Source organism: Mchenga conophoros, linkage group LG1 (genome assembly GCF_057382185.1).
Source record: "Mchenga conophoros isolate Kocher_MC1m ecotype Shallow Benthic linkage group LG1, M_conophoros_male_GT1.1, whole genome shotgun sequence".
NCBI classification, from domain to species: domain Eukaryota; kingdom Metazoa; phylum Chordata; class Actinopteri; order Cichliformes; family Cichlidae; genus Mchenga; species Mchenga conophoros.
Genome location: NC_140526.1, coordinates 19,283,679 through 19,298,532, shown reverse-complemented (window position 1 = coordinate 19,298,532; position 14,854 = coordinate 19,283,679). Strand labels below are relative to the sequence as shown.

Here is a 14,854-nt window from a genome sequence, read left to right as displayed (position 1 = left end):
TATAACATACTTGCGTTTAATTTATGCTTAATTTTGTTGTAGTTAGTTTTAAATTAAACTCTAAAAAGGGTGGTGGGCATTTTTTTCATACATCTTGTAAAGAATTGTTTAAATTAAGGGTATTGATTAATGGCATGAAATTTTTAATTTAATATTAGACAAACTGTCTGGGAAAAAGTAATAAAACATATTAAAATAGGTCAAAAAAGACTGAGAACAAGAATAATATTCAATATGATTCCAATGGAATTATCATAAAAATTTAGAAGTTAAAAGAATAAGATGAAGTTAAATCTATACTAAAGTTTTTTAAAAAGCTTTACGATATAAATGAGTCTTAACCCCATAAAGCCTGAACTGTTGAATAATTTCCAGAAATTCTATTTTTTTTTTCAACTGAAATGTTTATGAAACCTGACAAATTTAAAAAAAAATAATAATAATTACTTGGATTTGTTGGACTTTGTGAGCTTCAGAAGCAAAGTATTTGCTGCTGCTATTCACAGAACCAGCTGTCAGTGTCACTTTTCACTACAAAGCCCATCCTGTTATTTATTTATTTATTTTTATGCCTCCACTCCAGCGACAGCCATGCAAGAGGCTTTAAATTTTAAGGTTATCTGGTTGTCTGCCTTATTCTTGTAAGCACCATCACTGTTAATACGCCATGAGTGGATTTGTTTAAATGTGGCTCAAACTTTCACTTGACCTCAGACTATAAACTGGTTACGATTTGGGGATTAAAGGTCACTGTGACCTTTGTTAAGTACATTTTTGACCATAATTTGTAGACTTGGCTCCTTTTATTACAACATTTTTACACACAGATGTCTAAAAAAAATAAATGCATTGTGAGTCAGGTACAGAATGGGAGATTGCAACTACAGGGTGGGCCATTTATATGGATACACCATAATAAAATGGGAATGGTTGGTGATATTAAAGTCCTGTTTGTGGCACATTAGTGTATGTGAGGGGGCAAACTCCTTCTTCACACCATAGACAATTGCCTTCAGATGACCCCAAAGATAAAAGTCTAAGGGGGTCAGATCGGGAGACCTTTGGGGCCATTCAACTGGCCCACGACGACCAATCCACTTTCCAGGAAACTGTTCATCTAGGAATGCTTCAGTGCATAAAGAGGGAAACTCATCATCATGTAGCAATTTCAAATATCCAGTGGCCTTGAGGTTTCCATTGATGAAGAATGGACCCACTATCGTTGTACCCCATATACCACACCAAACCATCACTTTTGTTGTTCCAACAGTCTTGGAGGGATCCATCCAATGTGGGTTAGTGTCAGACCAATAGCGGTGGTTTTGTTTGTTAACTTCACCATTCACATAAAAGTTTGCCTCATCACTGAACAAAATCTTCTGCGTGAACTGAGGGTCCTGTTCAAATTTTTGTTTTGGCCATTCTGCAAATTCTGTGCGCCGATCTGGGTCATCCTCGTTGAGATGCTTCAGTAGCTGGAGTTTGTAAGGGTGCCATTTGTGAGTAGCTAATATCTGCTGAAGGGATGTTCGACTAATGCCACTCTCCAGTGACATGCGGCGAGTGCTACGCTGTGGGCTCTTGCTGAATGAAGCTAGGACAGCCACTGATGTTTCTTCATTAGTGACAGTTTTCTTGTGTCCACATTTTGGCAAATCCAACACTGAACCAGTTTCATGAAACTTAGCAAGCAGTTTGCTAACTGTAGCATGGGAGATGGGTGGTCTTGCATTGAAATCTGCTGCAATGACCTGGTTACTGCGTTCACCGGATATCAACACAATTTCGATCCGCTCCTCACGTGTTAACCTCTTCGACATGTCAATGGCTGTAAACAAAGAGAAACTTGTAAATAACTCATGAAAGAATAAAGTTATGTTGAAACCAAGCACACCATTGTTTTTCTTGTGACATTACCAATAAGTTTGATGTGTCACATGGCCCTCTTCCTATTGAAAAAAACAAAGGCGGTATCCAAGATGGCCGACTTCTAAATGGCCACCATGGTCACCACCCATCTTGAGGAGTTTGCCCCCTCACATATACTAATGTGCCACAAACAGGACTTTGATATCACCAACCATTCCCATTTTATTACGGTGTATAAATGGCCCACCCTGTATTGTTCATCTTTGTTTGAATTGGTGACACTGATGCTTGGTTCCCACATACAGTATTTAATTTCTTGACTACAATTATTACCTGACTGGACAAACATGAATGTAACGTGTAACTTCGCTGACTGTTGGAGGCGTACGATGGCATACCAATAATTCTAGTTATTTGTTCTAGTAACAGTCGGCAAAGCTTTCATCTACAATTAAACAAAGCCTGAGTGTAGCATGAGACAAAGTCATCAAAGAGTGTTACTTAAAAGTATAAATCAAGCTTCATCAGAACTGAATCTTTAACAAAAAAACATCTTTGAAGTGTGTACACACTCTGTCCCAGCCAGTGAATACTATAAATACTTTTTTCTGCTGTTTTGCACTGGTCTACTCATCATATATTATCATCGTTTAGAGTAGCAGAGCCAAATGCAGGTTGCTGCAGGCAGAGGATTCAAACAAAAAGTAAGCTCTTTATTTCCAAAAGAAGCATAATCCAAGGAGAAAATCCAGAAAACATAGGGATCAAGAAACAAGAGAACTTGCAAAGCAACAAAGAACAAAGGAAAGACACTCAGAGGGTAATTAGGGGAAGTGAAAACAGGAAGGTGACAAGAAAAGGCTGAAAGTAATTGGGATTAATTAACAAAGTAAAACAGGAAATAACTGAACACACAGACAGGATACAGAAAAGCTGTGGACAAACCAAAACACCAGGTCCCTGTACTGCAAAGCCAAATCAACATACCCAAAGTATCCGTTATCTGGATTCGCTTTACCCAACATCGAAAATCAGGACGAGTGGTCGGGCAAAGGTGGTGATCAACCGAGGCTTTGTCAGTCTACCTTGATAAAGGTAGATTGGAAGGAGGTAGAGCGGGTCATATACTAAGCAGAAGGCTGGTAGTTTGCATCTCCAAAGACAGTGCTTGTGTGAACGAGGCAAGTTATATAGAGTGCTCAGTAAGAGTAGAAAAGCTCTATGTAAGGACTTGTAAAGACAAAAGTGTGTCACTGGCAGCATTGAACCAATAACAAATATGAAGTGAACTGGGAACAAAGTGACCAATCCTACACAGGGATATGAAAAGGTTAAGAACATGATACAGAATCAAATCAAAGTGGGGGGGGGGAGCTGCCATATTAATAACATTGAACCTGTTTAAAGGCTGGAAGGACAGTTGGCAGAAATGCTGACTAGAAAGTAAAAGGCTTATCATTATCACAGCTCTATCATTAAGATACACGAGAATCTGAAAAATTATAATCATGTACCTGTTTTAGGATCATGTATTAACTCTTATAGAACAATAAAAAAGTGGAGTGACTTATTTTGCAGCTGACAGGGAAAAAAATTGGGAGTAAAGAAGCGGCTAAGGTTCTATATTTTTAATAAAACAAAAACTTCCGGCCCTCCTACTCCCCGTACACAGAGGTCCAGATGATCTTATAATGCGTTTGTAACACTGCAGTCGTGGTGATTCCACACCCTTTGATCTCTAATCGGGTATATAACCTCATTAACTGCCGGTTAGGGCTGCGCCAAATGTTACTATAGTGATATGTCCCATTAAAAAGATCCACCTTGGATTTGGCTGGAGAAGCCAAAATCCTGCTTTGTAGTACGGGACTTTGGAACAAAATGAAAAGGAAAACAATAACAACAAGACTTAACAAGAACAGATAAAAAGTAACTCCAATAAGATAACTCAGTAATACTAATGTAAGGCTCAGGTAACACAAAAGATAAATATGGAAATTTGGATGCAGTTTACGAATGAGAATTGGCGCTGCCAGTTTTCTGTTATGACATGGCGTATTGAGCTGCTAATACTACACAGGCTGTGTTTTATTCAGGGTTTCCTCTGTATAGTTGTCATATGTATTCTTCGGAGATCCTTTGAGATTTTTTATCTTAACACTGACTCACATACTGCTATAGTGGCCTAAGGAAGAGACCATTTGTTCAGATGCCGTCTTTACCAACTCTGGACCTCCATAAAACAGGAGATGGAGTAAGCACATTTATTTACACTTATTTTCATATTGATATTAATATTATGTCTTTGGAATATAGCTTTTTTTCCATATATATGTGTCTATATATGAAACTAAATGTCAATTGTTTGCAGCCCCAGTGTGATGTGCTCGACTCCCCGGGCCAGCTGAGCAGTATTAAGGAAGAGGTGCGGTTTGCAGCCTGTGATCTTGTGTGTGAGTGGGCTCAAAAGGTGCTCAAACGCCAGTTTGATGCTGTGGAGGACCTGGCTCGCTTCCTAATCGACAGCCATTACATCAGCAACAAGTCTTTGGCAGCTCTCACCATAATGACCGGCACAGCAGCAGGTAGGACACTTGACAACTTGATGTTCCCAGAGTGCAGAACATAAAGGTCAAGAGTGACTTCTGGTGGCAGCTCGCTGTTAACGCACCTATGGCTTTATCCGTCTATTGAAGTTCTGTCTCTACACCAGATTAATGTTGTTCTTGGACTCTTATGCTCTGGAACATCAAGCAGTCTAACTTGCGAACCTTGCAATAAATCTTTACAGCGATTATAATCTTCAGTTTTACTTTAAAATAAATTAGAGAACTTTTTGTTCAACTGTGTGATCATTTCAGAAAAAAACATGTTTGTGTTTGTTAAATACTCAATTTACAGTAAAACTACTTAAAATAGGTTTTCTTTATAAACCAGAAGCAGTATATAAAACTCATGGGCGATCATTTTTGCCCTGAAGCTTGCATACCAGTGATAAGCTCAAGAAGACAGATTCAGAGGTGTCTCGGGATTTCAGGCTTCCCACTTCAAATGGAGCGTAGCACAATATGCATTTTCCACAGAAGTGTGCAAAGATCTAAGCTGTTCAATATATAATATATTACTTAAACATGTAATTTTGATGAAGAGCATTTTTTGATTGAATCAATGCAAAGAAAAAGAACAAAATAATAATGTCTCTGAATTGTCACATCATTTTAACATAAACTGAACAGCTACCTTCGGCTGCTCCTTTATTCACTAGGGCTCACTTCAGCAGGTAGTTCTGCATTTTTATTTTGGTAGATCAGCTTTTCACTTGTTAGGCTTATTAAACCACTACACAATATATTTGTATACCTCATAAACTGGAAGGTTCAGTGTTGAGATTTAAGTAAAAATAATTGTTTAACAAAGAACCAACAAGAAGCTCCCAGACACTGAAATGTACAGTGAGGATGCAAAGGAAACATGTGGGATATAAGCATAACTGAGCCAAGAGAACAGCAGGAATCTCTACTGCTGTTCTCTTGCTGTAATGTGCGATGGTTGAAATAAAGGCCCATCATCTCCTGTTAATTTACCCTGAGATTGCACAGTTCTTTGATTCTGTGATTTAATCCCATGTACAAAGGCAGGTGGAGAGGCAGACTGCCAGGTTTTAAGAATAAGTTTCTTGGCAACCCTTCCTAGATGCAGAGCAATGTGGATGTCAGGTGGGAGCTCAAGGGGGACTTTTCTTTTGTTAGTCCTTGTTTTTCATTTTAATGAGCTATTGACTTTTTTGTGTGATGATATCAGGGTTGCACAGGAAAGGGACCCAAATGCACACTGCTAAGTCAAACCTGAGAAACGTAAAACAACCTTTTATTAAGGCAAAACACAAAGTACACATACGGAAAAGTTAAATAAGTGAATAAATCCAAACAGAAATACAGTAAACACATAAGCAAGTATGACTCAACAAAGAATTAAGGCAACCTTTTCAGGTTTTAAATAGACACGTGAAGTAATCAGGGGGCTGGGAAACGCCAGGGTAACAAGACATAGCTGAAGCTAATTAAGACAAAGGAAGTAAAAGTGATGGGAAAGCACAAATGAAACAGGAAGCTACTAAAAGGGGAATCACAAAACAAAGACAAAGCCTTAACAAGATGCAAGAACACACTACAAAGACCAAACTAAAGTAAAAATACGAGGAATCCGATTTATAATAACCTAAACCCAAAAGAAAACCAGAATACGAAACTAAAGAACAAAAGACTAGAAACAGAGTTAGTCAGATGGATAATAATGAAAATAATGATGATGATAATAATAATAATAGAATGCAGGAGTGAATGTGAGTGCGAATGGTTGTCTGTCCCTGTGTGTTGGCCCTGCGACAGACTGGCAGCCTGTCCAGGGTGTACCCCGCCTCTCGCCCTATGACAGCTGGGATAGGCTCCAGCGCCCTGAAAAGGATAAGCGGAAGCGAATGGATGAATGGAATAATAATAATAATAATAATAATGCATTTTATTTATAGGTGCCTTTAAAGACCCTCAAGGTCACCTTACAATATTACAAAAAATAAGTAAATAAATAAAAACACAAGGTAAACATGGAAAAAACAAGCATGAAAGTATAAAAGCTAAACAAGGTAAAAATCATGATGCAATTTTGAATAGAGTTTTGAATAGTTCGGAGTGAGTGAAGGACAAAGGCGGTTATTGAAAGATGAAAACAGGAAGACCGAGTGATATTATTTATGTGTTGTGAAGGAAAGAGTGCTGTCGAGTATGACATCAAGACTCTTAACCTGAGGGGAAGGTGTGACAACAGAGTTATCAATGGATAATGAAAGACATCTGGTTTAAAGTTTTGATTTGGTGCCTATTAAAATAAATTCAGTTTTAGTGCCATTAAGTTTAAGAAAGTTGTGAGCAAACCAGACCTTGATTTCACTTAAACAATCAGAAATAGATATGGGTGGGAGAGTAGCTGTGGATTTGGAGAGCTGTAGTAGAGCTGAGTGTAATCTGCACAGCAGTGAAATTGGATGTTATATTTCTTGAAAATAAGAAAAAAACGGAAACAAGAAAATATGAACATTTCACTTGCACTGACAGAAACTTAAATACAAAATACAACAACTAAAAGCTGTGAATCCAAATGCTCAACACAGAGTGACTAACAACCTGATACACAATACAGAAACCCACAAATACTAAGGAGTAAGAGAAATAGGTGCATCTACTAAAAGTCTCAGATGAGTTTGAATCTCAGTGATCTTGAACTCAAAGTCAAGGTCAGGGGTCAACTTTCCTGAAAATCACCTTGGATTTTCAAAATTATACCATTGGTACATCCACTAGGAGGCTGGGGTAGCGCTGGTGGCTGCCAGGTTTTAATAATAAGGAATTCCCTTTTGAAACCAGTAGAATTACATCTGAATATATCAGGGAACATGCTGCAAAACACTCTGCTACCTCAAATGTAATTGTTTTTGCAATAACTGAAGATGTACAGTACTAAGTTCCCCTGCATAGTGTTATATATTCTTTTTGTAGGAGCATTTGATGTATACTGAATACAAATTTCTTTTGATTTTCTTCAGAGGTGAAAGGTTCACAGACTGTCTCAGCCTTCGCCCCGGCTGCAGACGCTCACTCCTTCCAGCCTCATGTGACCATGCTGTCCTCTCCGTCTGTCGACGCAAAGCAGCAGCTCCAGAGGAAGATCCAGAGAAAGCAACAGGAACAAAAGCTGACATCTCCTCTACCCGGAGAGGGACAGATTAGGAAGGCAGACGACGGTGTGTCTTGTGGTAGTCCCACCCCTCCGTCGCCTCAACCAACTATAGGCATCGTGGTTGCTGCCGTGCCAAGCCCGATCACGGTGAGAGAGAGAGCTGGATCACACCATCATGTGTCATTTCTTTCCCCACTGAAGGAAAGATTAACTGCACGTCATGAATGTTTAGAACACAATGAACCCACATTAGATAAAAAATATACCCTTTTCTAATCTATTAATTAGCTACAACACGTTGCTGCAGTTACTGTTGATTTACATTCTTATAGATCACTGAATTTTCTTTTCATCAATATAATAGTCAAACTTTCATTTATCTGAGGTCACATCACATTTCTGATCTTATTATTTTGTGTAGTCTGAAGAAGAGATAAGCCAGAAATGATAGTCCACAGAATTCATCAGTAGATATTCCAACACATTTTTGTATCCCTTTTAATGTCACCAAGGCTGCTTTATATATTTAATGCAATATAAAATCAAACACTTGGGATTAAATAGTTGTTTTTACCAATAAACAAAATATCTACAACATAACTGCATGGATAGCTGTAATTCCAGCTGTTTCTTAAGTGGACTGAAGTGGCAATGTAAAACAAAATAACCATAGTTAAAATCAAAAAGGTGTCAAAACTATCAAAAACAGTAACACCAAGGAGAAAAGTAATAAGGCACAAGGTGAACTCGTCAGGCAATGACAGGGGAGAAGACAACAAACATGCGAGGTAAAAACACAGTAAAAATATCCGTTGAAATAAAGCCTGAAGTAAAAAGAGACGAAGGATATATTCATACAGACGTGCAGGGAGTCCGAAAAGGAATCATTAAAAAAAATGGTACCATAAAGCCCCCTCTATCTCTCTCTGTCAAAGACAGGATCTAAACTTTGATTTCATGATTCCTCTTTTTTCCCCCTGCAGGTTCAGAGGAGTAGGCCGCTGATGTCCCCGAGTCCAGTGGGAACAGTGGAGAGCAAAGTACTGCCCATTAACATCCAGATGGTGACCCAGCCAGTTCAGGGAGTGAAGCAGAGCCCCAAACACCCCCAAAATATTCTGTCCAATCCAGCGGGGGAGCGCGCAGCTCGGCAGCGCTACGCTCAAATCCTCCCTAAACCTTCAGCCACCACTGCCATCGCTTTGCGCTCGCCCTCCACCATGATCATCGCTAACAGCCCCATTAAGACTGTTGTAACGCCATGTCATGTCAGCCCAGTCAGTCTGGTCAAAATGGCAGCCATATCGCTCGCACCCAACAGCAGTGAAACTGCCACATCCTTCACAAACGTGCTGCGGCCGGCATCTGCAGACATCAACTTTAAAGCTACAGAAGACGCCAGCTCCAGTCAGAGCGCGAGGAGTTCCTCAACGGTCCCCATTTTGGCCCCGGTGGCCAGGCAAGGGCAGACTTCTAACACTCCAAGCATCGATGTTGAAATGGAAGTTGAAGCTATACATGAAAGCAGCCAAATGCAAAATTTGGGCAGTCAAGTTTTGCCACAAGTGGCAATGACCAATAGAGTCAAAGGGGCTGTACAGAGGGCCGCCAGTGTGCCCATACCGCAAACTAGAGGCTTCTTGGGTCTCGAGGAAACGTCCAGCAATAAATGCAGCAGAGAGTCCTCCTCAAGCACTAATACTGTGGCCACAGGCGACAGCGGCAATAATAGCGCTAAAAATACAAGCACTTTGCACTTAAATCCCTCCACTCAGAATACCAGCACCGTGTCTCTACTGAACACCAGCAGAACATCTTCATGTGGGGAAAACAACCAAACAAAGCAAGGCTTCTTGTCCACTAAGAGCCTCAGAAAACGTTCAGGGCTCAGTCCAGACCTTTCACCAATCAAAAGGGTTTTTATACCCCAGCAGCCAGTAGAGGGTGCTGCTGGTCCAGGGTATGGTATCAGAAACATGACGGGTAATGTATCCAGGCCAGGCGCTCCAGCTAGACCTGAAAGTGCACCAGCCACCAGGGAAGTAGAAGTGAAAATGACCACTCAAGTCCACGCACTTGGCACTTCTCCTTCTTTCAGAGCGAGTGGCTTTTACTCTGTTGCCAAAACACATAGTTCATTGCAGAGGAAAAACATTTCTGCCGTTATGGAAACTGGCACTTCAGTCAGTCACGCATTAATACAGCAACATCAGGGGCACGCAGCAGTTGACGCACATGCTGTGCCCGATAATCCCAGTTTTCCAAAGCATTCAGGTGTGGCTTCAAACTCAAGCCTGGAAGGAGTCCGGCAGCAGCCCTGCTCTCAGTCCAGTCCTGCTACTGAAACCTTAGAGTTTTTGAATCACGCTTCATCATCCGGTCAACTGCCCATGCAGACAGACATGACAGATTACTTTTGCTTTGATGATGATGTGACTCAGGACAGCATAGTGGAGGAGTTGGTGCAGATGGAGGAGCAGATGAAACTTAATAACCTGCAGCAGTTTGGAGATTCTGTCACGCTGCAGGGCCAGCAGGTTGCGATGCCAAACAACATGACGTCCGCTAATAAGAACATGGCTTTCTATCATGCTGCGAACAACAACAGTAACCCAATCCAAACAATTCAAACGCCGACACCTACACCCATGTCGGAAATGATGGGAGGAGCCCAGGGACTGACAGGAGAAAGCCCCTGCTCCCACATCGCCTCCACGACCCCGGTGGACAGCTCGCTCGGAAGCAGTCGCCACACCCCGGTTGGGACGCCACACTCCAACTGCAGCAGCAATGTTCCTCCCAGTCCAGTAGAGTGCAGAAACCCGTTCGCGTTCACACCCATTAACTCCAGCATCACTGGTTTCCATGACGGCAGCACCATCTCCAGCAGCCCCGTGAAACCGATGCAGAGACCGATGGCCACCCATCCAGACAAGACCAGGCTGGAGTGGATGAATAACAGTTACAATAGCAGCGGCGGGACCACCAGCAGATCCAACAGCGGAATGGAAATCCTGCCCGGCTATCACAGCCTGATAGACGACCATTTTCAAAAACCTCACGCCTTCGCCGTTCCTCACGCGCGGCACCACGACAGCCATTTCGGCCGCTTGACTCCCATCTCGCCCGTGCAGCAGCAGGTAGCGAGCATGGCCAAACAGGAGGGTTTTGCAGTGCCTGCCCCTCTGGATAATAAAACTGCCAACACATCTGCTGCAAATTTTAGGTGTCGCAGCGTGAGTCCCGCTGTACATCAGAGGAACTTCAGCGGCACAGGAGCAGGAACCAACCTTTCCAATGCCTCCCGATCGGTAGTGTCTCCCTTTAATTCTCCTGTGACGGCTGAGGTGTTGAACATCTTCGCAAACAGGCAGACAAACCTCGGCGTGAACAGCATGGCCCAGAGGAGCCGCTCTGTGCCGCTCAACATCATGATGCAAAGCGAGGCCCCGCCCACACCGGGCCAGCAGTGCAGCACCAAAAGCATCGCCAGCGTCCTCCTGAGCAAGCTAGACGGAGATCACGAGAATAGTGTGCGGGGTGTGGGAATCAATAATTTACTTCCCACCTACACCGCTCGTATGAACCTGACCCAGATCCTCGAATCCAACTCCAGCCTCTCCTGCACTGACAGCCTGATGACCTCCGACTCCAGCAGTACCTGCAACCTGCAGAGGCCCAATTACCTCATGGAAAACTCTATCGGTGAACAAATGATTCTCTCGGCAGGTCAAGGCCAAATACAAGCAGCCGGTGGAGAGCAGCATCAGCAGCAGTCCATCATGTCAGCTTTGAACTCACAGCAGCAGCAACACCAGCAGTTAGACTTCAGCACCTCTCAAGACCTCCTCGCTGCTGGCAATCAGCTCATGGAACAGGTGTCAGAGCTAACAGCAGGCGGGGCCGATTTCCCCGGTGAAATCAGAATGACATCGGAGCTTCCCAGTAGCATCAGTGACCTTAACGCATTGGACACAAACCTGCTGTTCGACCCCAGCCAGCAGCAAGGCCAGTATCAGCACGCCGCCCCAGAGGAGCTGGTGGACGATTCGCTGTTTCAGCAAATCACCAGCGAAGCGGCTCATTCAGGTGGTCTCGACTGGTTGGAGAGCAAAGATCACCCAACTGTTGGGCTGATGGGCTGAGAGCAGAGCTTTTTATAGTAATGTTGAACATGTTAATCTGCGGTTGATGTTTGTTTTATTTATTTTCAGGCATTTATAATGCAACACTGGATACAATGAGGTCTGTCCAGATTAAGTGCCAGGCTAAAAACTGAGCTAATGCTGCAACACTCACTGAAAATGCTGGTCATTTCCCTTTAATGAGAGAATATTGCCTCACTTTGTTTGATCAAGAGAATTGTCAACAAGAAAACACACACAGAAAAAAGCTAGTTTTCAAACAGCTAATTTTATTGAACAGTCAGATCAATAACAGAGCCGTGGATCAGTGTGAATAAACCTTATGCAACGCTACTTATTTCTGTCACCGTGTATGAACTGCAGGCTAAATTAGGTGCAAAAAAACTAATGATATTTAATCCTAAACTAACAATATGTGTTTGTTGTGTAGCTTTACTTAAAGAAAAAAAGCGCTTAAAAGGTTTTGAATTTAACATTAAGATATGTGACGTGTACACACATACATTAAATTATTATGTATTCACAAATACACAGAATCAAATTCATCCATGTAAATCCATATAATGTACTCATAATCTTAATATATAAATATACCAATATAAATATATGTATCTCTTCCCAAACACAGCACTGGCCTTTACTGACTCATTTTGGTGAAATATATAAATGGTATTCGGTAAAACTTTGAACTGTAAAATTCAGCAATATAAGTCTATACTGTCTAAAGTTTCTAAAGTTTATTTTAAATAGACTTTGAGTCTCTGTTAATCAGCTGATGAGTGTGAAGAGCGACGTTAACCTCTCTTCAAACCCCTTCATGTAGATTAAATAATAATACAAATATTATTAGTCCTCTTTTAAGTTGCATTTAAAATAGGTCTTGTATACAGTCATGTGAATAACTAAGTTCACCCTTGTTATCATAGGTGAGCACCTTTAAAAAAGCAGCAGTTTTGGTAGTTTGGTGGTCTGGTGCGTTCAGGTGTGAGCTAACACAATGACACAATCTTTCCAAATGTTAACGTCCCAACAAGGCCCGACTGTAGAAATGCCTCAGCTCTACAGGCTTGAGCTAGTATGTTAAAGGTTAAATTTCATGAAAATAGAATTACAAGACAAATATGGCACGAAGGAATCCCAAGAGAATATCTCTTCCCTCTGAAACAAACATGGCAGCAAGGTTTGCTTTAGGTTTGCCAAGCAGCATCTGAACAAACCACAGATGACACCAAAGTGGAGACAAAACCAAACAGGTCAAGAGTCAAGCTTGGCCTAAATTAGGTTATGTACTGTAGGAGATAAATCACCCCAAACACAACAAAATGAAATGTATCATTAGAATGGCTGAAAGTGAAAAAGAATGAAGGTGTTGCAATATCAAAGTCCAGACCTCAGCCTGCTTTGGGGGGACCTTAAGAGAGCTGTGCATGAATGCAATGCTGTAAAGAAGAGTGGGCCAAAATCTCTCCACGGTAATGTGAGAGCTGAGGAAGTCATACAGAAAACTATTACTTCTATGTCATTGCTGCTAAAAGTTGTTCTTCAAGCTACTGAATCACAGGGTGCACTTAGTTTTTCTCAGGACTGTAATTGTGATTATAAAGATGTTCAAATCTTAATCAATCTCTTTAAAGCGTATGCAAAATTTACATGCAATAAAAGAAAACAGACAAAAACATCAAATATTAAACCAGCTGTTCTCAAACCGGCATGGCCCCGCCACCAAAATAATTCTCACCTTCAAATTTTATCGATCTTTATCAACAGCAACAACACAAAAAATGAATTAAAAAGAATTTAAATCAGCATCCACACCACTCTGCGGCAAAGAGTCTGTGTCCCACCAGGGGGCCATGCCCCATAGGTTGAGAATCACTATATTAAACCAAGAAAGATGATTTGCTGATCAGCTTTAATTATGCTATCAGTCTTTGTATGGTTACATGTAGGTGTGTCACACAGACCATTTTATGGGATCTGTGTTGCAGCCCTTTGAGCAGTGAAAGACGAGGGCTCGACCGCTTAACCCTTACAGGACATTTATGATAAAATCACTTACCTAAGAATTAAACCAAACCTCTCTGACGGGGTCTTCTTTTGCACTTGAAAAATGAACCGAGAGCTTTTTATCACTATTTAAATGTATTATTTATCGCGTGCAGATCACTAAAAAGGAAGACATGGAAAGTGAGAGGAGCCTAATGAGCATGTATATTACACTTATTCTAATGCACTGACAATCTATAATCCTTGTGCTTTATAAAGGGGGGAAAACACTGTTTGATTTGTGTGGAACAATTTTACTCTGAATCCTGAGGTTCAAATGAAAAACAGCTGCCGATCAAATGTGGAAGTCGAGCTTTACACTGACGTCGAGCATCGGGTAAAGAAGTCGTGCAGCCGCTGACTCTAAGCTGCGTCTGAGGGCTTTGGGTTTCTGAGCCTTATGTCCTTATGCCAAAGATGTAAGCTGCACCGTGGCCACGGGTGTAACATAGCCTCCAACGTGGTGGGCTCTCTGACAATAAAGTGCTTGATGACGGCTGTAACAAATGTATTCAGAGGAAAGGTGAAAATCTGTAAATGCTGAGGGTTCCTTTGTTTACTGTTGTTGATGCTTTTGTAACCCGCACCCTTCCAACAGGTTTGATGTTTTCACGGCAGCATCACAGTTGTTTCGCTAAACCGTGTGTGTCTCTGTGTTAGCAGTAGATCTCTTGACCGTGTATTGTTGGTCACACTCACTTCATTTGTTGTACAGATTGGGGGTGTGGCCAGGTGTCCGGTGCTCTTTGGTTTGTTTTATTACTATTTATTATTTTACATTGTTCTATTTGTACAGGATATGTACTCTTGGAAACCATATAATTGTTTGTTTGTGTGCGTGCGTGTGTGTTCACAATAACCTGACTTGCACTGTTATGATGTTTTGTAGCATACGCTTTAAGTGTCATAGTGTGTTACCACGTATCACGTGCATTATCAAGACTTTTCCGAAATTTGGCAGTGAATAATGAGAAATTGAAGAATCACTAAAACCTCGCAGAACTGGATTTTGACAGGAATTCACGCCAGAAAATGTTTGCACTTGTTTTAAAATGTGGAAA

The 14,854-nt window shown here is 41.4% G+C and overlaps 1 protein-coding gene across 2 annotated transcripts in view; it reads left to right on the top strand.

Annotated features, from left to right (window-relative positions):
• The window catches only part of LOC146583260 (DNA-binding protein RFX7-like), a 28,519-nt gene that overhangs the window by 13,154 nt on the left and 511 nt on the right, over nucleotides 1–14,854 (top strand). For both annotated transcript variants that reach the window (XM_085269200.1, XM_085269208.1), the window contains 4 exons: nucleotides 4,042–4,123; nucleotides 4,241–4,454; nucleotides 7,469–7,749; nucleotides 8,586–14,854. The exon at nucleotides 8,586–14,854 is cut by the window's right edge and continues 511 nt beyond it. In XM_085269200.1, the coding sequence (XP_085125326.1) occupies nucleotides 4,042–4,123; nucleotides 4,241–4,454; nucleotides 7,469–7,749; nucleotides 8,586–11,747 (3,739 nt within the window). In that variant the 3' untranslated portion in view covers nucleotides 11,748–14,854. The remainder of the gene's footprint in view (nucleotides 1–4,041; nucleotides 4,124–4,240; nucleotides 4,455–7,468; nucleotides 7,750–8,585) is intronic.